We start from the raw sequence: 24,317 nt of genomic DNA on the forward strand, positions 1-24,317 counted from the left end.
AATGCTCTCAGGCACATGGTGTGACTCATGGGGTTGTCCTGTGCAGGGCCAGGAGTTGTACTCGATGATCCTTGTGGGACCCTTCCAATTCAGGGTATTCTATGGTGCTATGGGTTATGACCAGGAATCTCAAGACTGTGGCAAACAAGTTGATGTTACTCCTGCCACGGGAACACATGTGACAGGACTGTACAAAGGCACCTTGTGACACTCCATCACACCCTCCATCCGGTCTGTTTTTGTGAATTGCTCACAAATTGGTATCGACGGTGTTGCTCAATCCTCTGGCAGACTGTCAGCAGGGAGCAGTTGCAGGCAGCAGGGCAGAGACCAGGGGGCTGGTGTGTGTAAATATATACGTGTTTCATGTAAGAGGACTGCTGGTGCAGTGAAACCCGCTGCTCTGGGGTTTGGTCGGAGCCTCTTGTCTGTGAGGTGGAGCCTGTGGGAACTTGTGGCCTGAGAAGGAAACTTCACAGCCACTGTTGGTACATACATTTTGTGTCACTGTTATTTAGCCAGGACTTTGTTTCACAGCTTTATAGGTGCTGATTGCTTCTGCAAGGGATTGATTTAATGTTTAATTAAATTTATTTAATGAAATAAGTTGGCAGTGGATCAGTCCTCAGATGCAACGGGAAAGTGTAGGTATGATATAAGACTCAAGGACAAAAAGTTCACTAAAATAGAAAATTTCATGTCTGTTTCTGAAACTCTATTAAAAATGCTTTTATAATTGTCACTATGATCTGTCTTCTAAGTTTTGGTTTAAATCTATTTCAGGCTTTAAAGTATTCCTTTCAGACACATGATCGTTTGTGTTTTGTTATGGAGTACGCTAATGGAGGGGAGGTAAGGGAAATATAATAATGTTTAATACTCTAGGATTTTCCTGTACTACTGCTAATTCTGCTTGACATTATTTAGCTGAAGTCCACGTTTGCAATTCTAATTAATCCAAGTTGTCCCAGTTAAACAGAGCTGTTTGCAGGTTTAACTAATATTAAAAATTAAGACTCTTAATTTTCTCAACTCCATTTTTAGAACATAAAGGTTTTGGGCGTAGGTTCCTATTTTACATGACAGCAGTATATTGTAATCTGACATTTAGAAGTTCAAGAAGGCAAGGTTGCTTTCTAGTTTTTCTTCAGACAAGTTTTAACACTTTTTAATGAATATTGTGAGCATATGTTACTTTGGAGGGAGAACTATGTTACTTTGGAGGGAGCTAACTACTGTTACAATCAAGAAGGAAAAGTGAGAATATTAACATTTCTCCAAATCACACTGTAGCTTTAGTATGTAATTGTAGTTCAGTCAAAAAGAGTTTTATAATTTTCTGAACATACAAGACTGCAGCACACAAGCTCGTTATCAGTGTGCATCTGTGAATAAGAGATATAATTGTCAAATAATTTTATTTATGGTGCTTTTTAACACATTTGGGAACGCAGCTGGGTGAGGAAGGGAAGGGGTTTTCTCTTAGGTAGTAGCCCATTCCAAGCAGGATGTCCTGTGCAAGACATAACTCAGAAACATCTAAAGTTAAACAAATTACTGTTCTTGCAGTTGTTTTTCCATCTGTCAAGAGAGCGTGTCTTTTCTGAAGACCGAGCTCGGTTCTATGGAGCTGAGATTGTTTCAGCGCTGGATTACCTGCATTCAGAGAAGAACGTGGTCTATAGAGATTTGAAGGTATGTAGAGAAATAATTTCATAGGCTTTCGGTGTTTGGCTTTTTGTTTGTTTTTAAAAAAAGCAAATGAACCTGAATTATTAAGAAATGCTTTCCTGACTGAACTTTATCCTAACTGTTGTTGCAGCTGTTGGGCGCGACTTTACAGGATGTCTGTACACTTTCATAGTCCAAGAGGCTGTATGAGGCATTTGTTGGGATCCTGGGGCAGCCCTTCAGAAAACAGGAAGGGGCACTGGGCTACTTGGGTTTCATTTTCACTTGCCTGCTTATGTTCTAAGAGATACTTTGCTGGTTCTTCTGCATGGTGGAACATAATCCTGGTCTTATCAGACAGATGCAAATTCACGCTGTGTGAATGTTGCTCTTCCTTGCAGTGTGCTCACAGCACTATCTTCATAGCACCTGCTTCCAGTCAGAAAATTGCCTTAGCTTCATGTTACTTACTTATTCGTTTGGTGAGCACAAAAGGGGATAAAACCCCTAATGAAACAAGATATCTCAGGGCAAACAAACTCGAGAAATTCTTGAGGAAGCTTTAAGAGTAGCATTTTCTTTTTTCCTGAGAAGAGTTTTCAGGAGAGTGTGAGGGTATACAGGTAGTTTATTTAGGAGCAATATAGAATGAACGTTGTGTGTAATGTTTTCAGGCCTATGTCAAAGTAATTTCGGGATTTCTGCTGGGATTTTGTCTCCCATATCACCATTATACCTTTGAAAGTGCACCTTATTTGTACATGGTGGACATGTGATACCTGGGTGGCTTTCTCAAAAATTAGTGGCCCAAGCTAAGATGAATACCACTTGCTGAGTGAATGTATGCAGTGATTCTCATTTAAAGGGTCTCTTTGAAAGTGGTTCTGTAGCCATGCAAATGATTTCTATTTGATTTACTGTTATTTACTGGTACAGATTATTTCATAAAATCACAGCAAAAGCAGAGATGAAGTTGTGTGAGGGGGGAATACTTAATATATGTTCAAAATAACTGGTGTTCTGTTGGGGATAATATTGTAGAAGCATAAATATTATGTCTGCGTTCTGCATTCTTTCTGTTTATACCATTGGTTACTGCAAATTAGTTACCTAATGTTCCCTAAAGAACTAAGGAAAGTGTTACAAAGTATATTTACATTATACATGCTTTGGCAGCTACTATTGTTCTGACCCCGGTGAGAATGAGGTTGAGAGCTGATCCGCAGAAATTCATGTCTTTTACTGTCCTGCTCAGGAGCAGTGTATGTTGTACATAATCATGTCTTTAATTTGAATTTTCTTCCCAGTTGGAAAATCTTATGCTGGATAAAGATGGACACATAAAAATAACAGACTTTGGACTATGTAAAGAAGGCATCAAGGATGGAGCAACAATGAAGACTTTCTGTGGCACTCCAGAGTACCTTGCGCCGGAGGTATGTTTATGTTGGCTGTTGTGTTAAAATTATCTTCTTATATGCTGTCCATGATAGCAGTAAGAATACAGAATAATTCCTGTGCCATTATGTGTTCATGCACTGACTGCTATGACACATACTGAGACTCCTTTTTTTCATCATGATCTGGAACGTATCTTTAGCATAATGATATGTGATAATTTTTCACCAGGATAGTATCTTCCATCCACTTCAGGGAGTATTTACATTTTACTGGAACAGTGATTGTTTCTTGTATGTAATTTAATATGTAATATGTAATTTAATATGTAAAAGGTATGTAATTTTAAAAAAATCTTTTAAATCACTTCAAATATTATATGCTGTATTACTTGTTTTGCAGTATGGTATGTGTTGTCCTGTTGAAAGTTATCAACAGGACTTTGCTTAAGAAGTGAAAGTATTGTCCAATTTTTTTACTCTTTAAGGACAGTATAAGGTGACATGTTTTCAAAAAAAGGACAGACCAAGCTTTTTCTGCAGTATTTAGCATGGTATGCATTAAAAGTGCCAACTGTTTTATGACTATAAAAGCACGAGATATTTCTCCATGTTAATTTGAACATTCCATTTTCAGAGGAAATAAATCCAGGCAGGGGATCTCAGCCCCCAAATGGTATGTTTGGGGGATATTTTTTTTTTTGTAAAGTGTAAAATGTAAATGTGTTCTTGCAGCTTTCCTCCTGGAAACGCTCCGAGAATTGTGCAACACAGGTGGTGTTATAGCTGTGAGTTAGTTACGGGCAGATCAAAAGTGGAATTGTGTTATAGGGGATACATGTACACACGGTGTTTCACAGGCAGACGCTGGTTTCTCTGCCCACGCTCTGAGCTGTCTGGAAGCAGACTCCCTGTATTAGTGGGGCACAGAGCCCGAGCTAATGTGGTGTGCCTTGCACAAGCACTGCTTCCCTCGCAGTGGGGGCTTTGCGACCCGTGGCGTTTAGGTTTCTGCACAGGCAGAAGCAAGTCTTGGGCTGCTGGCAGATGATATGTTGTTGACACAGCCAGGATGTAGCCTTCCCTGAGCTGGGAGACTTGGGCATTGCAAACCTGCCTTGAGTTGAAGTATGCAGGAGTACAGATTATGGAAAACCGAAGTGGAGGAGGAATATTTCTGCTGAGAGCTGGTGTCTGCTGATCAGCACTTTTGTGCTCTCTGCTTGCATAGTGGTGGCAGTGTGCTCTTGGGGTTTTTTTAGGTTTTGGTTGGTTTTTTTTTTTAACTCCCAGGTGCTTTCAAGGGCCTCCAGTCTCTTTGTAATAATGAACAACGTGGGCACCTGTCAAAGTAGCTTGCAGCAAGGAGGTGGAGCCAATCTCATGATAACTGCCAACTTTTCCATGGATCACCAGAAGTCTTCAGTGAATCTAAATTGGGGTCCATGCACCACAGTTTGAGATTTACTGATGCAGAGAGTAATTAGCAGCATGATGCAGTGTTAACTTTATTTTAGCTTCCTTCAAAAAATCAACTGCTGAACTTCAGTTTCTCGTCAAGGGTTTTTTGAGGAGGCTGAAAATATTTATTGTTTTGGTTTTGTTTTTTCCTAACTCAGAATGTGGGGATTCCCTGTGCAGGCATTGTGTTGTTCTTTCTCTTATGGCATTTGCTATTATTTTTCTTTTCAATATTTATGATGAGTTGGCTCATCCAAAAACCCTGAAGGACAAATCCTTTTGATTAACCCAGTTCTCTCCCCCACTTGCAAACCCCATCTGTGAGCTGGAGTGTTAAATTCTGGAGGCTTTTGTCATCTGGTTGATAGCATGCAAAAAATGTGGAAATTGTGCGCGAGCGATATTCCATGCATTTGAGGTCAGACATCCTTAAAAGCGGGGGTCTTGAACCTCTTGTCTGCATTTGTAACTCGAGTCCAGCACAGCGGCGTGTCTGTACAGTTGTTGCATCGTTGTTTTTAGGTTCACACTGGAATCTCATGCATGGATGACAGTGACTGAACCATGTCAACTTTGATGTGTCAGATGCATCAATGGCTGTGATGTTTACAGCTGTTCTGCCTTCTCTTTCAAATTCCATCTCACAGCAGTCCAGAGCTGCTCATTAGGAAATGATGATCCTTTAATTTAAGTGAAATGACCTTGCTACTTCACTGCTCCCCAGCTATCCAGTGTGTTGCAATAAATCGTAGATGAGCGCAATATCTTTTTTGTTACGGTGTATTTTTGATACACCGTTGCTCTCTTTTATGCAGTCACTAATATGAGGGTGTGCTCCTGGTGATAAAGAACTTTGAAGAAATAAGCATTTTATATTCTTTTTAGAATTAATGGAGGTGAAGGGAAGCATTGCAGTTAGTAATAGAGCTTATAATACAGTTTATAATACATCTTATAATACATCTTATAATGCACTTACTAAAGTAACGTTTGAAGTGTTTAGTGCATTTCTAAAGCACCTATGGCATTTATTAAGTGCACAACAAAGGCCATTGTGGTTTTCTTTTTCTTTCAGTATCTCCTATTGCATCTCTTGTGCGGCAGTTTAAAAAATAAAAATTGGAGGCCCTGTGACTGTTTTATTTTAGGCAAGCCAAGTGTAGGGGAGTGCGAACAGGAAGCGCTTACTGAACGGGGGTGACTCAGAGAGCGGTAACTGCATTGTCACACAATATCTCCTGCGAGCCGAAGGGCTGCCATGCCTTGGGAAGGACGGGGCCGGCTCCTGGAATCCTGTCCGGCCGGCAGCTGTGTCGGCCGTATACATATACGGGGCAGCTGCACAGCCAGCTGTCGTTTGGTGTGAATCATACGGCCGGGGATGCTGTAAATAGACCGACGTGGGGTAATCTAATACCTGGCAGCCTTTTGATTTTTACTGCAGGCCCTCTCCCTCGTTCAGATAATTAAGGGGAATAATTAGTGAATACAGAGAGCCAGAGTGCAAACAGTTGTTACGTGAAGTGTCCCGACGCTTCTTTTTTATTTGCAAAACCTTTATCAAGATCTGTAACAGGTTCAGATTTTGCTTTTGTTAAACTTGCAGTCAACTTTGTTTGGCTCTTTCACCTTTTTACTTTTGAGTGTAAAGTGTTCTGAATCGCAGGAATGTAAAGCTCACACGGACACCACACGGCAAGAAAACACGATGGTGGTGCAGTTGTGGTTTGTGCTCTTAGCAAGAGTAAGCAGCTCAGTGCAGACCCGTGAAAGGAGTAAAGATGACAACTAAAACCTGAGGACAGGGTCTGGAACATGAGACTCTTGGTGTCAGCTACAGACAACTGCATAGGAGACACCAAGTCTAGAGAAGTCCTTGTAGCATCCACTGCACAAGGCACAAAACTCTCCCTGCTCCCTTCAACAATCCACTGTGCAGAAGATCAGAAATGCACTATGGCCCAGCTTCTCACCAGCGAGCAGGAGAGGTGGAGGGCACTGCTGGGGTCTTAAGTCCCTGCACCAGCCACAACTTTGTTAGGTAGAATTTGCCCAGGGGAGAGAAGAATGAACTGTGCTGGACTCATTTTGCTGTGAGACCTGGCGAAAGTCCACCCCACTGACAGTTCCTGGGTTTGCAGCTCTCTAAGCAGAGGCAGGAGTGCCTTTAGAGCGGGGCAAAGGGGTGGAGGAGAAACATTTCCAGACAATTTGGCTGCCGTTTTACAGCCTTGCAGCCGGTCAAATGTTAGGAGTGGTGTTCTGGCTCTTAGTGTTTAATGTAGATTAGTCATTGAGTATTTGTGGGTGGTCTTTTAGCATGTGCAGAGCAACCCTTGGGGGGTGGGCAGGCTGATATGAAGGTGATGGATATGTTTGGCTTGTCGTTTGTGAAGGAACAGGTTGACGGTCTCTTCTCCTCATATGGCTCCTCGGTGGTTTGGGTTTTTTCTAAAAATTTGGATTCCGTTTGGAACAGTTTGTGATGAATAAGTGAGAGTTTAACAGCTGGCTCTGTAATGTGAGAACAGTTCTCAGCCTTTGGACTTTCAAAGGTTGTGCTTATCATGACCATAATGTGAGGGAGGGTGGGAGGAAGAGGGGAAGGAGACTTCTGTAACGTACCTGCTGCCTCCTTTCCCCCATTCTGCTCACCTAGGATGGTGAGCATGGATGGCAGTTCTTTTCACATGGATACTCTGCGAGTACTTTTCTGGTAGGTTCAGCTGTGTCAGGTAAGATGGACTTGCTGAGTTAAATTTTGTTTCTCAAACTCTGTGTTCGTGCCTGGTTTGGGAGTTTCTTCTGAAGCCTTTTCCTTACCTTCTGCAGGTTCTGGAAGATAATGACTATGGTCGTGCAGTGGACTGGTGGGGCTTAGGAGTCGTGATGTATGAAATGATGTGTGGCCGACTCCCTTTCTACAATCAGGACCACGAAAAGCTCTTTGAACTCATCCTTATGGAGGAGATCAGATTTCCACGCACATTGTCACCTGAAGCAAAATCTCTCTTGTCAGGTTTGCTGAAGAAAGATCCTAAGCAAAGGTGAGACTGTTGCTTAATGGTTGCACTTTTAAGTACTTGTGCCCTCAGAAATGCCAAAAAACCCACAGAAAAATTCTGCTACAGGCTTCACAAGGAAGTTAATAATTGTGCTATGTGAATGAAAGGGAACTGTCTTTGAGACAGGTGACTTAGGAGTAACTATTTCTACACTCCCATATGAAATAACCTTATTGTCATAACTGCAAAATAATTGAAAATGGTACTGCACAAAGGGCTATTGCCTGCATGGACACATGCAAGATAGTGTTCTTTATTTAAAAGTTGAGGAAGGTATTTCTGACAAAATTGTAGTTTTATTTCTAATCTGTTTAAAGTGGTCATCCAAAAAGATGCAGAAAGTGGATCTACTCATTTAACTTTTGACATGAGCTGACACCACAAATAGTGACATGAAGGAGCTTTGGTGCTGAACTTCAGAGTAGATTGGCTGCCATTAAGCAAAACTATAGCTTGGGGAAAAAGGAAGTTAACCCTGCTTTTGGTCATAACAAATCCAGTGGCTGCTGTGGGTTATAGGCTGCTCTACACTAAATACTTTCACCTTCTGTCCCAGCTGAGACTGCTGTCCCTTTTCTGAATTTTTTCTTTAAAGATGTGCCAGTGATATAGTATCCTACTTTGGACAGTAGGTGGTGGTGTTTGTACCATGTTTGTGGCGGAGTTTAAACCATACTCAATTGACTTTCCTTATTTTGTCCTTTTGTTTTTGGTTTGTTTTGTTTTTTTTTTTAATTGCTGTATTATTTAAAAAATAACCCTTGATTTTAAAACAGAAAAAAACAAACCAAAAAGAAAACAAAAAACCCCAAGCCACTAATGGCTGACAAACAATATAGAACTAGATCCAAAAAGGATGTTGACCTTCGCACAAAGATAAACATCAGTTTAAAAACCTGCCATCTTGTCAACCCAGACGTTTTAAGAACAAATAATATTGTGACTCTGCCCCTGATCTTCTGTCCTGAACCTTCCACTGTAAATGGGCCCCAAATAGGAAACCTTTCATGTGAGGTGCAAGGAGAGTATTCCCGTTTGCTTTCTGGTGTTTGTTTAGTCTCTGTGCACGTGTGTGCACACAGCAGGAAAGTGGGTTTTGCCGGTACATGGATACTTGTAGGAACGATTTCTGTCATCACTGTAGGCTATTTCCATCTCTGTTTTTGATGGAAAATCCTGTTGGGAGGTCTTGTAATGCAAATCCACAATTTATACTGCTGGAGGATTCAGCTTGGCGGTGACGTGGGGAACGGGGCACAGTTGCAGCCAGGAACGTGGCCAGCCTTGTACAAGGTGGCAACAGCTGCACCCCCCTCCTGAACCCGGTGCCTGCGAGGGGACCTCCAGGAGAAGGTTGTGTAATTGATGAGCAGCCCCCCAGGCACTGTGCTCTTCGAGCCTGGCTGCAGCCCCTGCCAACAGGATTCCTGTCCAGTAAAGTGCTGGGTTAAATGCGATTGTGACCCTTTTGTAGCTTATTCAGGTGGGGCCTTTCAATCACTGGAAAACACAAGCAGCATCTGCTGCAATTTGTTCTTAAAGGAACATCTCTGATGAACCAAAATGCAATTTGTTGACAAACAAAGAACGCCTACTCGTTTCTAATTACAAGATTTTCCCAATGCCAATAATTACTCCACAATATGCTCACTTTATACAAATAGCCACTTCTTCACATGTATCTTCTGCAGGCTTGGAAGCGGCGCTGCTCTGATCTGTTGGACAGATGATTTTCATGCTGCTGATAGAAATAACTATTGACTAGACAAGCCTGCACACATGCCTTATTGTAATTATGCCTAATTACACTGGTGCTTCCCAAGCTTTTTGGATCATGGACTGTTTTAAATACTGGTCTCTAACCAGTCACCATTCACACAACGTTTTAACTGAGGTTGTGATTCAGCAAATCCCTTGCACTTTGTGGCGTTTCAGGTGGCACAGAGAACTGATCTGGAAGCATGAGGGGAAGAAGTCCTGCATCCTGCCCTTGTAGTGTTACACTCTCTTTTCTGGGTGGTCTGTATGCTGAGGTGGGAGCCTGACATACTTGGTACTTGACTCACAGTGAGCTCATGGAACCATATTGACAAAAACCGGCCAGAGAGCTACAAAACTGCAGTCACTGAAAAGTTAAATAATGTGCAGTAGTCTGGTTGACACTGGCCCCTTGATGGTGCTTTGGGGAGCCACTGTGTAATTCAACAGAAGTCCCCTCTTTCATAAAGCCCTGGGGTGGACAGAAGTCAGTGTCATTGTAATGTTGTCTGTGGCAGAAAGCATCAGAACTGGCAGCATTTAGTAACTGCTGGTGAACTTCAGAGTGGTATGGAGGAGATGGCCAAATTCATGAGAAAAATGAAACTGGGAGATGTTGTCACTTCCTGTAAAATCATTATCAGAAAAACCCCCAACATCAGTAAAGGTTAATATAATGAAGCTCAGTGATGAGGGTAGTTTAAACATCAAGGATCTCAGGAATTGTGATCTGTGTCAGTGAGTTAAATCTTAAAAAGGACCTGTTGTACCTGAGCTGGGTTTACAGAAGCAGGGTTAGCACTCTGTGCTCAGTCATACCCATTCAGTCTCAAACTGACAGGCATGTGGGGAAAATGTGAAGAACAGTAATTTGCATTCTGCTTTTAATCATGGCTGTTTTCTAAATTTGGTCATATGAAATCCATTTTCTAAGAGAAAAGGAATTTTGAAGTTTCTTTTGGGATTGATAGAAGTTTATTAATCTTGTAATGTGAGCCCTAATTTTCCTAAGAAGGAACAAAACTATTCTGTAAATATTTCCTGTTAATGTGACCTGAAATTCTCCTTTGCTGCTTTGTGACATGGATCAAATGAAAGGAGGTAATCAGAGCATTTTTTCACACATAAAACAAAAAAGTTTTTAACTTCCATTACTATTCCTCTGGCTGTGGAGACTGCAACCTGTGGAAGTGGGCATGGATCAGAGCGCTCCATGTAAATGGACTGAGTTCAGATGGGTGGGTGGGTTTGTTATCAGCAGTGTCTCAAAAGCTCTGAATCTTGGCAGGTTTATAACTTGAGAGAAGTTCAGGATGGTTTAATCTGAATTTTGATGTGTTTTCACTACACGCCTTGGTGCTCCCTGTCATAGGTCAGGGTTGTTCATCCTCTCTCAAATGGGGTTTGTTCACCTGCTTCTGTCTCCTGTGGTGCTGTTGGCCCTTGCCCCTCAGGAAGAATGAGAGGGAGAAGATGTAGCATTTTACAAACAGCTGTTCAAAGATTTAGTGACTTCACAACCAGAATTGTGGCTGTGCTTTTGGAGAGCTGAAGGTCACTGAGACCTACTAATCAGTTTTTGCAGTCACACAGATTTCTGGTACTTCATTTTTTCCTGGCAATGGTGATTCTTTCCACATCCAGAGTGCAATTTTGGCCACAGATGCTCAGGAATATGAGAGTCAATCAAGCCTTTACCTGTATGAAAACCAAACTCCTTGGTTTTTTTTCCTTGTGAAAGGAGTTAAGCTGTGTGTCTGTGTCCTCTGTTTGTGATGTTCTGCTGTGGGAAGGTTAGATGGCTCTTGAGCAAACTTGCTCTCAGGCACAGGTAGGTCTGCAGCCCACACAGAGACTGCTGGAGTTGGAAGAGTTAGAGGTGACACTAATGGGGACTGCAGGGGCCTGGAGGTGGTCCCAGCTAAGCTGATGGCTGGCAGGAGGAGATAACCTTGAATAGCTGGTCCTCTTGGACAGCAGACTTTGATGCCCTGTGGACATGCAAAGTTTTGAAACCACGCGTGACAAATGTTTGTGTTTACTCTGAAATGTGCCTGGAGTACAAAAGTGCCTCCAGTCAGCTCCAGTGTCCTGCATATCAGTTCAACTGCAAAGTGTTCATCAAGTCTTCATGTTTCACCAGGTGCTTTGAGACAGACTGAGACTTGGCTGTTGGGTATGATAATTTTAGCCTAACTTGGTTCTGTCCAGATCGATTTGGACAAACTGAAACAGTTCACCCACAGAGATCTAAATTGAAGCTGAGAAAAACATAAAAGGCAGATTAAAGAGATTTTTCTCCCAACTTTCTAGAAACCAGTACTTTAGAGACTTCCCAAGCTTCAGCATCTTCACACATGATTCCTTTCGATTACTAGTATTGAAGAGTGGGGACTTTTTCAGTGCTTCTGGATCTACTGTGTTTGTGTCACATGCGTATAGTTAATGAAGAAGTGGGGAAGTAAGGCTCAGCACAGAGCTGGAAGTTAGCTGCATTAGGCTTTCCAAAAATCTTAATCTCTGAACAGGAAAGCCCCCAAAAACTCTGTGTACAGGGCTTTAGGAAGAATACGACCTTTTCTTTCCAAATCTGGAGTCATCAAATCATGCTGTTCCCAAAGCCATCCAGAGCTTCTCTGTGCTGATAGTGCCAGTCACAGGAAGGTGATGTAGATGCAGTTCCCAAATCCTTCCCTGTGGCTATTAGAGGCCTTTGAAGGTGAGTGGCATAATAAAATATTACTTTCCATCTTGACTGTATCAGAAAAGGAGAAATATGTGTCTATGTGCTCGGAGCTGGTGAACACCAGTAGCTTTTCCTGAGCTGCTTTTCTTGAGCCTGGTGGGTATGTTTGTGCTGTTGTAAAACCGGGTTTGGGGACAGAGGTGACTCAGACAAATCATGTGAAGACAGGGTGACAGCAGAAGTGATGCCTAAAACTGCGTCCATCTCCTCAGATGAGAGGTAGTGCACGTGCAGGTCTGCGAACAACAGAAATGTGTCGCCTCCAAGTATGACAGTCTCTTCAGATGGGGATTCGCCCACAGTCAGGATCTGTATTGTGGCTCCTAATACAGCAAACCACGAGCTCATGGATGGGATTATTTGGCAGGGCAGAGTGGAGGTGGCTGCTCCCACTTTCCTGTGCTGCAGCCTGGCTGTCCTTACTGTAGAAATCTCTTAAATATAAAACTATAAAACTGCAAAAGTAAACAGTGCTCAGCAGCATCATCCATTCCCAGCATGGATGATTTTTTTTTTTTTTATGTGGACAATATTTTTCATGTGATCCGGTAATTGCAGTCTTCTGGATGGTGTTAGTACTGTCACTGTTGACTGTCTGTTTATACATTATATTTATATACGTATATTAAAAACATACATAAGTTTTAAAAATAGCTTCTGCATGATATATCTGTGGAATGATGGCTGATTGCCCTTGATCCGTGGAGCACAGACATTTGTCATTAAATGGTTAATGGAACTTGAAAGCAGTACACAGTTTCACAAAAAGCTAAAATGTGAAAATTATTTCAGTTTAATATTGATGTCGCACTTTACTAATAATTTTCATTTTTTGATTTAACTAAAATAAAGGGGAAAAAAAGTCTCTCAAATGTAGATAGAAGTTAAATGAATAACCAAAGTTGTTTGACAGGTGTTTCTTAAGGAGACCAATTTAGACAGACGTTTAGATTTTGAGGTGTTTGTTTGTTCTTAAATTGCTTTTTGGCCTCTACACTTTCTGTTATATTTCTTTGTATACTGTAAATTTCCATAGCTTTTGCTTTTCCAGTCCTATTTATACTATTTTTGGTTCTGTCTGAAGACTTAAATGCGCAGAATTTAACTTTATTGTACAGGAATCTCCTCAAAGCTCTTATTTCTGCTATATTTTTCTTTATTTATTGCATGTCCCTATAAAAGACAAACCTGCTGCTCTTTCCATTCTCAGTGGTGCTTAAGCATGATTTTTGTGTTAGTTGTCCATTTAATTTTGTTCTCCTTGAGAGTCCTTTCATAATAATTCTGGAAAACAGAAGTGTATTTTGGAATAAGTCCATGTCCAAAACAGGAGGTTTCTATCGTTTCCCCATTTGCTTTGACTGGATTTGTTTAATAGTATAGATTTTTGAAAGGTAAGTAAAACATCTGGAGTTTTTTTTGGCATTTCCTGGAGTATGTGTTTGCCCTTCATGGAACAAAGGCTCATATTAGATAATGTATTCTGCAAAGCACTTGTACATGGCTGCAGCCAGCCAGCCTTCCTGCCTGCTTCTGCAAAACACCATTCAGGTGCTTCTTAGCTCATAGTCACTCCTGAACTTCGTGCGGTCTGTTGGCATCTGTGGATAAAGAGGATTGACTCCACCCTCTCCATCAACCATTATCATCTGTGCTGGGGATGTAACAAGGAGTCTGGTAGAGACTTGGCAAAGCCCCTGGACCTGGGGGGAACCAACCGAGAGATGATTACTCACAGAGTTTGTTTCTGTTCCCAGGCTGCCCCAGAGTTGGGCTCTGTTCCAGGCTCTTCCACAGCTGTAGAATGTGCTGCCAGGCAGTTGGGAGAGCCATCATCCGGCTTGGTTTGGCCTTTGGGGCTCTGGGGTGAACTTAGGTTGGTCTTAGAGCTTACCTTGGGAAGGAGAGAGTCACCCAGCACTTTGGTACTGGAAGACTGGAGAGCTGTTCCACTGCACGTTTCCTGAAGGAATGTGAAGGAGCAAATCCCTTAGGTTGCTGTACCACTGAATGGAAGAGGGCCAGGAAGCAAGCCCGGACTTTGGACTGCCAGGCACCTGTGCTGCTTTGGTGTCTCTGGTACAGCCAATGTGCCTTCTTTGAAGATGGTGCTTGGGCATGGCTGAGGGGTTTGCATGCACCAGGATTCCTTCCTAGTTGGCACTGTGAACAGTGTCACCGTATTTGACTTTTCTATACTGAACCGTCATCCAGTGCTGTCCCAATAACATTGTGCCTTCACACTCCATCCCAGAGCTTGCAGTCTCAAGCTGTAAAAATACCACTTCAATGGGCTTTAACACAGCCTTCATGTTATCTCTGATATTTTGAGGTATTTTGAACCAAACATCTCCCCTTTATCCCCAGATAATCGTGTATTAGGGCTGAGGGGTTACTGCGTGTGGCTTGGAGGACATGAAGGGCCAAATGATGTGCAGCATGGATGAGGCCTCACTGGGAATCTTGGTTTTGGGCTCAGAGAACAGGCCTTATCCCTGGTTTCTGTAGCAGTATAGCCCTAGCCTTGGCCACGTAGAGTCATTATTTTAAGCTCTGAAAACAGTGGTAATATCTCAGCTTGCCCATGGCACCGGGCACCAGAGAACAGGCAGAGATCCTAGAGGTGAGCCTGGGTGAACATGGTAACACTTCCTGTACTTGAAATCCTGAGCGTTACCTTAACCTTGTTACCTGAAAGAGTCTCCTGCTGATTACCCAGTATCTGTTTTGCTTTCTTGGTGCCTGCCTTTGCTTGCAGATATGTGGTTCAGTCTTTTAGAGAACATTTTAACCTCCACAGCAAAATTTAAGCATCTGTTAGCTCAAGACTGCAACTAAACTGATTGCATCTATAAGCTGTGTGGACAGTTTTATTTTGGAATAAAAGTGCTTTATCTTGATATACCTCAAGTCAATAAAACACCCTTTGTGCTTTCCTGAAGCCAAGGAGGAGGAAAGATTTGCATACGACGTGATATTATCACTGCATTTGTCAACTGTTTTCTTTAATGGAAATTTAAATCAGGTTGCATAAATCAGGTTGCCTTAAAAAGCCTTGTCTCTCTTTCACTTCAAAATCAAATTCGGTTTTACTGCTGGCATAGCTCTGCTCTAGAAAATTGTAGGGGGTAGTATCCTGTTAGTGCAGAGAAAAGGGTGTGTGGCTCAAACCTTTTACTTGTAGGATCTGCTGTGGTCCCCAGGACAGCACCTTTCCTGAAGAACAGGTCTTTTGAATTGTGATCATTATTTTTTTTTCTTTGTCTGAGAGAGACCTTTATTCTAACTCTGTTGTTAGCATGGTTTTAAATCTTTTAGTGGAACTGTGTTGAAGCCTAAAATAGTCCATGCACAAAAAACCAAATATGTAGCAAATGGTGGAACTGCTCCCAAATGTATTATATAAACTCAGAATTTCTTCACTACCCTATAATAAAAATTGTATGAGAAAAATAAGTGTACTCAAACATTTAATTACTTATTTTGCCTCCTACAGGTTAGGTGGTGGTCCTGATGATGCCAAGGAGATTATGCAGCACAAATTCTTTGCTGGCATTGTTTGGCAAGATGTATACGAGAAAAAGGTATTTATACAACTGTTCATCCAAAGTGAACTGTAGCTGTGAACATACTGAATGTTTCAAATTTTGTTGCCCTGTGTAATGCACACAGAAACACTCCACAGAAAAGGTTTGCAGTTGTTTTTAACAGGGTTAAATTGCTTAGTGTTTCTTAAAATACTGTAACTGGATTACTTCTGAATTTTTATTTTGCAGTGATAGGAGTATCTCTCAATGAGGTAGTTGGCTGAATAAATAAGATGTAATGGAAATTGCTTCCAAATTTAGACAGTATGTTAAGCTTTTAAAATTGCATTTCCTGTGAATTCTTGTTGCCATTTCTTCTATCAACTGATGTATCCCTTGTGAGACCAGGATTATTGTTGGTTCCTGAGCATCTGAAGCAAAAATTCCTAGAAGCAGTAGTAGAAGATGGGCTGTTTTTTCCCATTGCATTTTTCCTGCCTTTTCAGTCTAATTTCAGCATTCAAGACAAGTGCAGACAAGGGTTGGCTTTTGCATCAATCCAAGCCTAATATTATTTTTTTGTGTGTGACAAAGGACTGATAGGAAGTGTCTGCACTTTGTGGTGTTTCTCACTGGTTTTCCATGAGACCCACTGAGCCTGTAGGCTTTCCAGTGGAGCCACTGAAGTCAAAGAGCCCAGCCCTTTCCGTAGGAGTGTGTTTCATCATTTCTGTGTCTCACTGCCCCTTCCTTCACAGATAAGTATTTCACTCCTCCAAGGTGTCCTGCTTTGTGCTCTCATAGTGATCTGCTGTTGTCCTCTCCCATTTGATTCTCATCAGCCACGTTTTCATAGCACTGACATGAAATGCAGCCAACTAAAATGTGGGTCTGGTGATTCAAGGTTCCCATCTACTGGTGCCATATGATCTCATTCAGTCCTAGCCTTTCCTGATTTCCCTCTTTCCTCCAGCAGCCCCTTGTGGTATCAGATCTCGTTTGATCTCTAAGTACAGTTTAGTTCTCTCTCCAGTTGGTGGGAACAGGTAAGAAGCTTTGCAGAAACTGAGTTCCTGTACCGTAGTAGGGGAATTGTCCAGTTCCTGTATACAACTACAAAGAGTCCTCTGTTTCCTTCTCTTCTTTCACTTCCTCACAGATTTTATGTGGTTAAAGGGAACTGAAAAATCATAAAGTAAGTTTTTGTGCCTTGAAAGTGTAGATAAGAGTTTAGACCTCAGCCCTTTCAAAGCATCCTGTGAGGGAGAGCTGCATGCAGTCATGAGGGCAGGAGGGAGTTACGTGGAGTCTATTTGGTATAATATAAAAAGTGGATCTGAATTCCTGTTCTAAACAGGAAGGTGTCCCTGTTTTCACCCAGCTGACAAGCTGAATACTTGGTGTTTTGCTCTTTTTATGCAGTTTAAAGTAAAAAGCTGATATTGGGGCTCAAACTTCAAGAGTGAAGTTGTTTGTGATTTGATGGTAGTCCTGATTCCCTGAATGGAAATCACACAAGCTGGAGGCAATTTATTTATCCATAGGACTCAGAAAGACTTCAGAGGTTGTCCCATAGTAGTACTGATTCATATTGTTCTGGAAACCACCAGGAAATTTCAGATACTTACATGTTTTAGAGAAAACTGTGCTGATTGAAACTACTCCTGACTTTGTCCTGTCCAAGGAGCCTAGATCCTGGTTTTGCTCGTGTCCCACTAGCATCTGAAGTTGGCATGCTGTGTAAGTGGAAAGATTTTAAAAAACCTGTGAGTAATTGCTGCCTACGTTCTGGGTGGTCCAAAGAGAATCTTTCAGCATTTACCTGAAGTGCAGTCTCATGGATAAAAGCTGGATTTTGTCAGCTGCTGAGAGGTGTTTGTGTGCTAAGCTTGGTTACACACCATCTCCAGTAATGCTGAATATGTGCATGAATATGGGCTTGGGTAATCGAGAACACTTGCTTTGTAATTAAGCTTTTTGGAAACATAACTTTGCTTTGAATTATAAGGAGTTCTGAATAACTGGGGTTGTCCTGAAAATTTAAAATGTTCATCAGACTCTCCTGGAAGAGTGCTGTCTGTCTCTGGTGCACAGAAAGGTGCGATTTAATTTGCAGTATTTTGCCCACCGAAAGCGAAACATACTCAATGAGATTTTAATCACATGCAATTTTTTTCCTGGTACTTTTTCTCTCTTAAACCAGCATAAGCCTGCAGGATTCATACTGGTCTGCAACCGTGGGAGGCTACAGGTGGCACCTCTCTGCCAGTTGAACTGCAGAGCTATTGCAGTGACAGCTTTTCAGTAAAGTGACATATTTGCTTGTTAAAGCCGGTGTTGGAGCTTTCTGCGGCTTTCCCTCTGTTTCCAGCTTAATGTTCAGAATTTGACAGCTAGGGGAAAAAATGTCTTGTGGGTGCATCGTAATCTGTCTCAAATTGCTTCTAACAGATACTAAAATAAAAAGGAAAATGATACAGGCAGCGCTAGCCCATTCCACATGTGTTCTCACTTGGGATCACTGCTCTGAGTCGTTCCGATGTGCGTAGTTCAGGTGTCTGCTGCAGTGCCCAAGTCCTAAATCACTCCGTGCTGTGCACAGCAAGCAGAGCAACTGGGGGCACTGCAAGTGCCAAAACCACCACTAGCTTAAAAGGACAGATAGAGCTTCACACACGTGTGCATGCACAGCCTGTCAAAAACAAAGCCAGGTTTGCTCTGAGGAGTAAGCAGAAACTTCTGTAAAGGAGAGAGAGAATACAGTTAAAATGGGAGAGAAAAATTCCTTATCCTCAACAGGACTTTAACATATAATTATGTTGGTGTGATTTGATTGAGAAATGTTATTAACATTATAATGTGAAGCATTCCGTCTTCAATAGCTTCAGGGGGACTGTAAGGCTCAGGGTGACTCCTGACTTGGGATATCCTGTTTCCTTTTCCTTTTTAAATTCAGGACATAAAGACCACTTCTAAGAACCTAGTATTTTTTTGATAGGATCATTTGCCCAACTCTTTTAAACCATCCTTGGGCACAGAGGATTGTTAGCAATTAAAAAAAAAGAAAAACGTATACTGTAATTGCACTGTCTTATTTTAAACAGAGTCTTTATGTCCCCTAGTTTTTAAAGATTGATTTTAAACAGTAAATGTTTCTTTGTATTTGGAAATACTGCCATATATAGAGATTACATTTCTTAAAGTCTTTACATTGAAAATGAAGGTGGCTCATTGGATTATTGTTTGTAAGACAGGACAACATGCTGTCAGGTGCTCTCAAAACAGATCAGAAAGATGATCCTGGTGATAGGGAGCTTGAAACTAGTGCTTTTCTCATTTACCAACTTGACAAGCAAATGATTTCTCCACATCCAAGCAGGAGGAAAAGTTTGGGGTGGGGAAGAGGTGTTTTGTGCATCCAAGATTTGCTGATGTTTTCCAAGTGTAGTGATTTCTGTCGGTGTCGTTCTTATTTGTGCAAGCACAGGAGTGGAAGTCTTGGGGTCACTGCGTAATTCCAGTTGGAGCAATTTGCCATTTGCCTTGATAAACCTTTCCCTGCAGTTTCAGATTGGAAGCCATATACTTCCTCAATCACGCTCCCAAATTGTTGCCTGGTGTGGCTCTGTGCTATTAAAAGATGGCCATGTGTAACCCCAGTGGTGGGCGAGCGGGAGCCCAGCGCTGAGCGCTATGCCATGTCCTCTGTGGGAGGGCTCAGAACAGTGTTTACATTCTGACTCTGCTGCACTGTGCAGTGGGGAGGTGAGTGAGGTCTGAATCCCAGCTCTGTTGCCCTCCAAAGTTGTACGTGTTCCAACCCTGTGCATCTGTATGCATCCAGCTCTGTCATCCCGCTTCCCAGGCGCGCTCCTCCTCCAGCCCCAGTCAAGCAGCTCCGCTCCATCTGGAGCTGCTCTTGCCAGAGCTTGCCTAGGTACACATGGATGATTTCCAGCCTGTCTGCCCGAGCGAGTCTCAAGAATAAACCCCAAATAGTGCAACTCCTGGTGTAACAAGAGGAGGATTTCACTGCTGATGGACTCAGGTTTTTGTAAGCACTTCAGTTTTTTGAAGTTCAGAGTTGACATCAAACTGCTTTTCAGGAGCAGGAATATAAAAGCTTAACATTGCTGTTGCCTTGGCCTAAATTCTCCCAGGTTGGTGAGACCTCCAGCACATTTCCAGTCAGAGTTGCATGGACACAGTAGCTCTGTAGCTGAAATTTTTGGTGAATTATACAACCCTTGTGGTGATACAGAAGGTTATCTGATCAATTTGGTATCATTGAGCATCTTTCTTACACATTTGCATCCTCCTTAAGTGTAAACCTAACTAGATGCAGTTGACAATTTCGATATAATTAGGTGGGCAACCAGTACATACTATTATTTTTAAACATTTGTAAATATGCTATTACTTGAAGAAATTTTAGGATTCTCTGTGCAATTTTAGTGCTTCTTTGTGCATTTAAATCCTAGAGAAAAAATGCCTTAAATGCCCCATAAATAGGAAGTGCACACCTAAATATATATTTTTTACTGTATATGCTTCCTTCTTTGTAAACTGGTGTTTTATAGACATTTTAGGAATGTAGGAAAAGGCACTGTAGCTTATAACTATGTCAAATCCTACTTGTTTCACTTACAGCACTGCAAGAACCTGTAAATGGACAGTGTTTCTTTTTTTTTGTTTTTCATAGCTTGTACCTCTGTTCAAGCCACAAGTTACATCTGAAACAGATACGAGATACTTTGATGAAGAATTTACAGCACAGATGATAACAATCACTCCTCCTGACCAAGGTAAAGTTTTCCCAAATGTTTCTCACTGTGTTCTCCAGACCACTAGAAATAATTTGCTGTGATGTTACCAACTCCCTTCAGCTATGTGAAAAAGCATCAGTTTAAACTTGATGGTTTTCCATGTATACTTGACCTAGAAGTTGGTAAATTGTTGTGAAACTTTCCACATGTCTTTCCAGTTCGGGAAATTAAAAACCTGTTTTATAAGAGTGAAATTATTTGTACTGTTGTCTTTTCCAACTCTGCACATTCCCACTGGAAATTAATTCTGATAATGAGTTCTGCACATGTCCATATCCACACACACTGTGTATATGCAAGCAGTCAATTGAGCATGGACTAATGTCCATATTCAATCAAAATATACTTTATTTTCTTGGTAACTGAGCAGGTTTGTTGCTGTCAAATATAAATTTCCAGAAATTCAGAACAGTGAATATGGATTTAAGCTATGCAGCTTCTACCAATTTTTAATGGACGTCCAAACAACTCTGTACATACACCAGTCAGGATCTGGTGTGATCCCCATTTGCTGGGGGGAGATTTAAGACTTTCTCTTTCTTTGTCCTTTCAAGTTGTAGAAGAAAAAAGGCAACACTGAAATTTTCTGAAATAACTTTACTGTGCAATATCTTACTGTTTGTTTACTTAAAATCAAAAAGGTAGAAAATATTGTTTAATATTGTTTTCCTCTTTCAGATGACAGCATGGATTGTGTAGATAACGAGAGAAGACCTCATTTTCCTCAGTTCTCCTACTCAGCCAGTGGAACCGCTTAATGTTTTGCCATTCAGAAACAAAACAGACTGCATTTTGGGGACCTTACTTCAATGGACACTAGAGAACTTTCTATATTATCTGAATTACAAACTGTGTTTGTATTACGATTTAGATGACTTTGTAGGAAGCCTCACAGATTCTGTATTTAAAACAATTCTTTGATGCATTTTTGAGAAGGAAAACGAATCCATTCTTTAAGTATTACGTCAAGGCTTTTATGCTGAATGACCATAGGTTTTTAAGAACATACACCAAAACTGTTTACTTTAGAAATAATTAAGGTATTCAACATATCAGCAACTCTGACCAGAAAATCCCCTTATTTTATTTATTTCATACAGTTCATTATCTAAATATAGAATCTGCACTCTGAACAATTAGATTTATATAGGAAGATATAAGACTTTAGTAGCTAGTGCAATAATATAAGCAACAAAGTGAACAAACTCTGGAGAGTCAAGGTTCAAACTCATTTTGGACAGCAGTGAAGCATCATCTAACTCCAGAAAACCAACTATAGGAACAGCATTAATGGCCTCAGTGAGGTAAATCAAAAAGCAAAAGTTATTTTTGTTATAACATCTGCTACAAGACATTACATATCAAACTGAATCCAGTGGGATTGCCACATCGTACAGATGAGTATTCCATTCTAGACAGTGCATTTAATTATTCCATTTGCATAGAGCTTAGGAATACTTCATAGGATTGGCTTCTCAGAACCTAGAATATGCTTGATTTACCAATCTAATATGAAATGCAACAATGAAAAATCACCCACTTCCACCACTGTACAGAAATACCACACAGGTCTAAGTGAGAAATCATCTTAATGAGCGAATCAGCCAGACACAAGTACATTTTGGCACTGAAGTAATGACTTGTTGCCGCTTTTTTTTTTTTTATGAGAAGATATATGAATATATATAAACACTTAATGATTTTTTGCATCATGCCAGATCATTTCTTCTTTCTTGAGTGTGCATTAAAGGTATCAACCAACAGTTCATGGTGCCTTCTCACTCTTGAAGATTCACTTTAACAGTGTTTTCCCATGTAAAAAAAAAAATAGGTTGAAACTTCATATGTGTTTGAATAATAATGGTGTTCAAAAAGTGAACTTTTTTTTTTGTTTTTCATTTTTAATCTTAGTGGAAAATTCCCCTCACCCTATTTTTGTTGTATCATGTTTCTTTGTAATTTTCATAAAAGCAGTCTTATTCTGTCTCTGCTGCGAATGAATTTATTCCATTGTAGGTTGCGTTCTTTAAATTGCGCTTTTTTTTGTTTTTTTTTCATTCTCTTGACTGTATAAAAAATGATGACATGTACTCCAGTTAACTAGCATTTAATTTTTTTATTTGAAAGGGAGTATGTTATGAAAACCCTCGCTTCTCCTTTCCATCAGAAACTGCTGTGCTTGCACAGAGAGCCCATCATCTTGACTTTTTTTTTTTTAACAACATTCAACTCTAGTATTTTTACTCATGATATGAAAATTTCCCTCCAAATACTTAAATAAAATTGCTTTAACGAGTTAGGTTCTTATTTCTTGTGGTAGGAACCTTCTGAATTTGTAGAGATGCAACAACTGCTCCAGTTTCTCGAGTTTGATGTGTGTATCTCTGAGGGATTCAGGCTGTTCTGTCCCTCCTCAGTTGTTTCATCTCTGTGCTGATCGTTATGCAAAGATAATTTTGGAAAATGTTTGTTCGAAGAAATGCACCCTGTGCCAGAAAGTTTGTCTTGAGGTGAATGAGGACAGGCCTCGTTTTGCTGCCTTCCTGATGCCAGTGAGAGTGTGTTACTGAGGTCCTGATCTGCAAAGATGTTTCTGTTCCATCACTCAGGCCACTGTACAGTCTCTAAAACTATGTTTCCTCTCTTGGGACTAACATTAATCACAGGAGGTGGTTATAGGAGGCTGGCATGTCCATTTTCAAACAAGAATACAGAGAACAGTACAAGAACATGCAATAACAACTGCAGTGTGCTTCAAACTCAGCACATTAGCTGCGACTGTAGTAAGTCATTAAATATCCAAGACATGTTTTGGTTCAAGGAATAAGCTGTAATTCCCAGTGCAATTTACTGCATATTTTATGCAGGGAGGGAAGGGGAAGGAAGGGATCTGTGTCTCTCTACAGACTGGACAACCTGTCTTATTCTGCTGGTCTGATCTTGTAACTGCTCTCCTTCCTTTGCTTCCAAGCCTTCACCCAAGTCTCCAGCCAGCCCAGGGACGAAGTCCAAGGAACTCTTCTGCAAGTCTACAAGTACTGACAAGTTCTGAACTAACACACTTCGTGCATCCAAATATAGGCAACATGAGTGAGCAAAGGTTACTGTAATCTCCCCCAGGAAAATCTGGTCTTTCAAATGCAGGAGCAGACATGGAACGGGTTGTTCTGCTGAGGATGATTATGTCTCAGAACAGTATTTTTCTGCCAGTTGTTGCTAATTGTTTTAGTTCCCGTATATAAAACATAACATAAAAAAGCCAAGCTGCCAAAAATCTCTGTGAACCTTAGTATTGTTGGCAACCAAGAACTGTGAGGGCCACACCTGAATGCCAGGTCTTCTGGATATTTTCCCTCATTTTGCCAGTGATTATTTAAAACACCTTACCTGTTGTCCATAATTGAATGATTACAGGTGTATCAGTTGTCTATCTACAAACATAAAATGTGTCCTTTTTGATTTAGCACAGAAAATCCTATCACAGAAACCTGTGACCTGAATGTCATTCACCTCAGGTTCCTTTTGTACCATATATGCAGAGACTTCTTCAATCTTGCACGTTTCTTTAACTCTTTGATTTGAAAACCCAAAACTTTTCGAACTTTCTTCTCAGCCAAAACCTCCTCATTCTTCCTTCTGGCATTGAAAAATGTCATCTTGCTCTGGTGTTACACATTGCAGCAAAGATGGTGCATCCCAGGTTCTGAACACTGGTAGTATACGTATGTTACAGCCCAGGAACTTGGTTGTAAACTCGGATTGGGAGAAAAATAGGGAAAAAAAACCCCTTGGCAAGAGCAAGTGAGTAACTTGCAGTTAGTTCTGTGTGTGCTTCTGAGTGCAGTCAGGAGTTAAGGTCAGCTGAG

At 41.0% G+C, this 24,317-nt stretch overlaps 1 protein-coding gene across 3 annotated transcripts in view; it reads left to right on the forward strand.

Annotated features, from left to right (window-relative positions):
- Nucleotides 1-22,747, forward strand: part of AKT1 (AKT serine/threonine kinase 1) — a 74,553-nt gene extending 51,806 nt beyond the window's left edge. For 2 of the 3 annotated variants that reach the window (XM_027637736.1, XM_027637735.1), the window contains exons 8-14: nucleotides 784-852; nucleotides 1,570-1,695; nucleotides 2,979-3,107; nucleotides 7,362-7,576; nucleotides 15,595-15,682; nucleotides 20,328-20,430; nucleotides 21,130-21,508. In XM_027637736.1, coding sequence (XP_027493537.1) covers nucleotides 784-852; nucleotides 1,570-1,695; nucleotides 2,979-3,107; nucleotides 7,362-7,576; nucleotides 15,595-15,682; nucleotides 20,328-20,430; nucleotides 21,130-21,209 — 810 coding nt within the window. In that variant the 3' untranslated portion in view covers nucleotides 21,210-21,508. Of the gene's footprint in view, nucleotides 1-783; nucleotides 853-1,569; nucleotides 1,696-2,978; nucleotides 3,108-7,361; nucleotides 7,577-15,594; nucleotides 15,683-20,327; nucleotides 20,431-21,129 lie in introns of all 3 variants that reach the window. The other variant, XM_027637734.1, reaches the window with a different exon arrangement.
- Nucleotides 22,748-24,317: the final 1,570 nt, after the last annotated feature.

This window comes from Corapipo altera, unplaced genomic scaffold (assembly GCF_003945725.1).
Source record: "Corapipo altera isolate COAL_440 unplaced genomic scaffold, ASM394572v1 23, whole genome shotgun sequence".
Classification (NCBI taxonomy): domain Eukaryota; kingdom Metazoa; phylum Chordata; class Aves; order Passeriformes; family Pipridae; genus Corapipo; species Corapipo altera.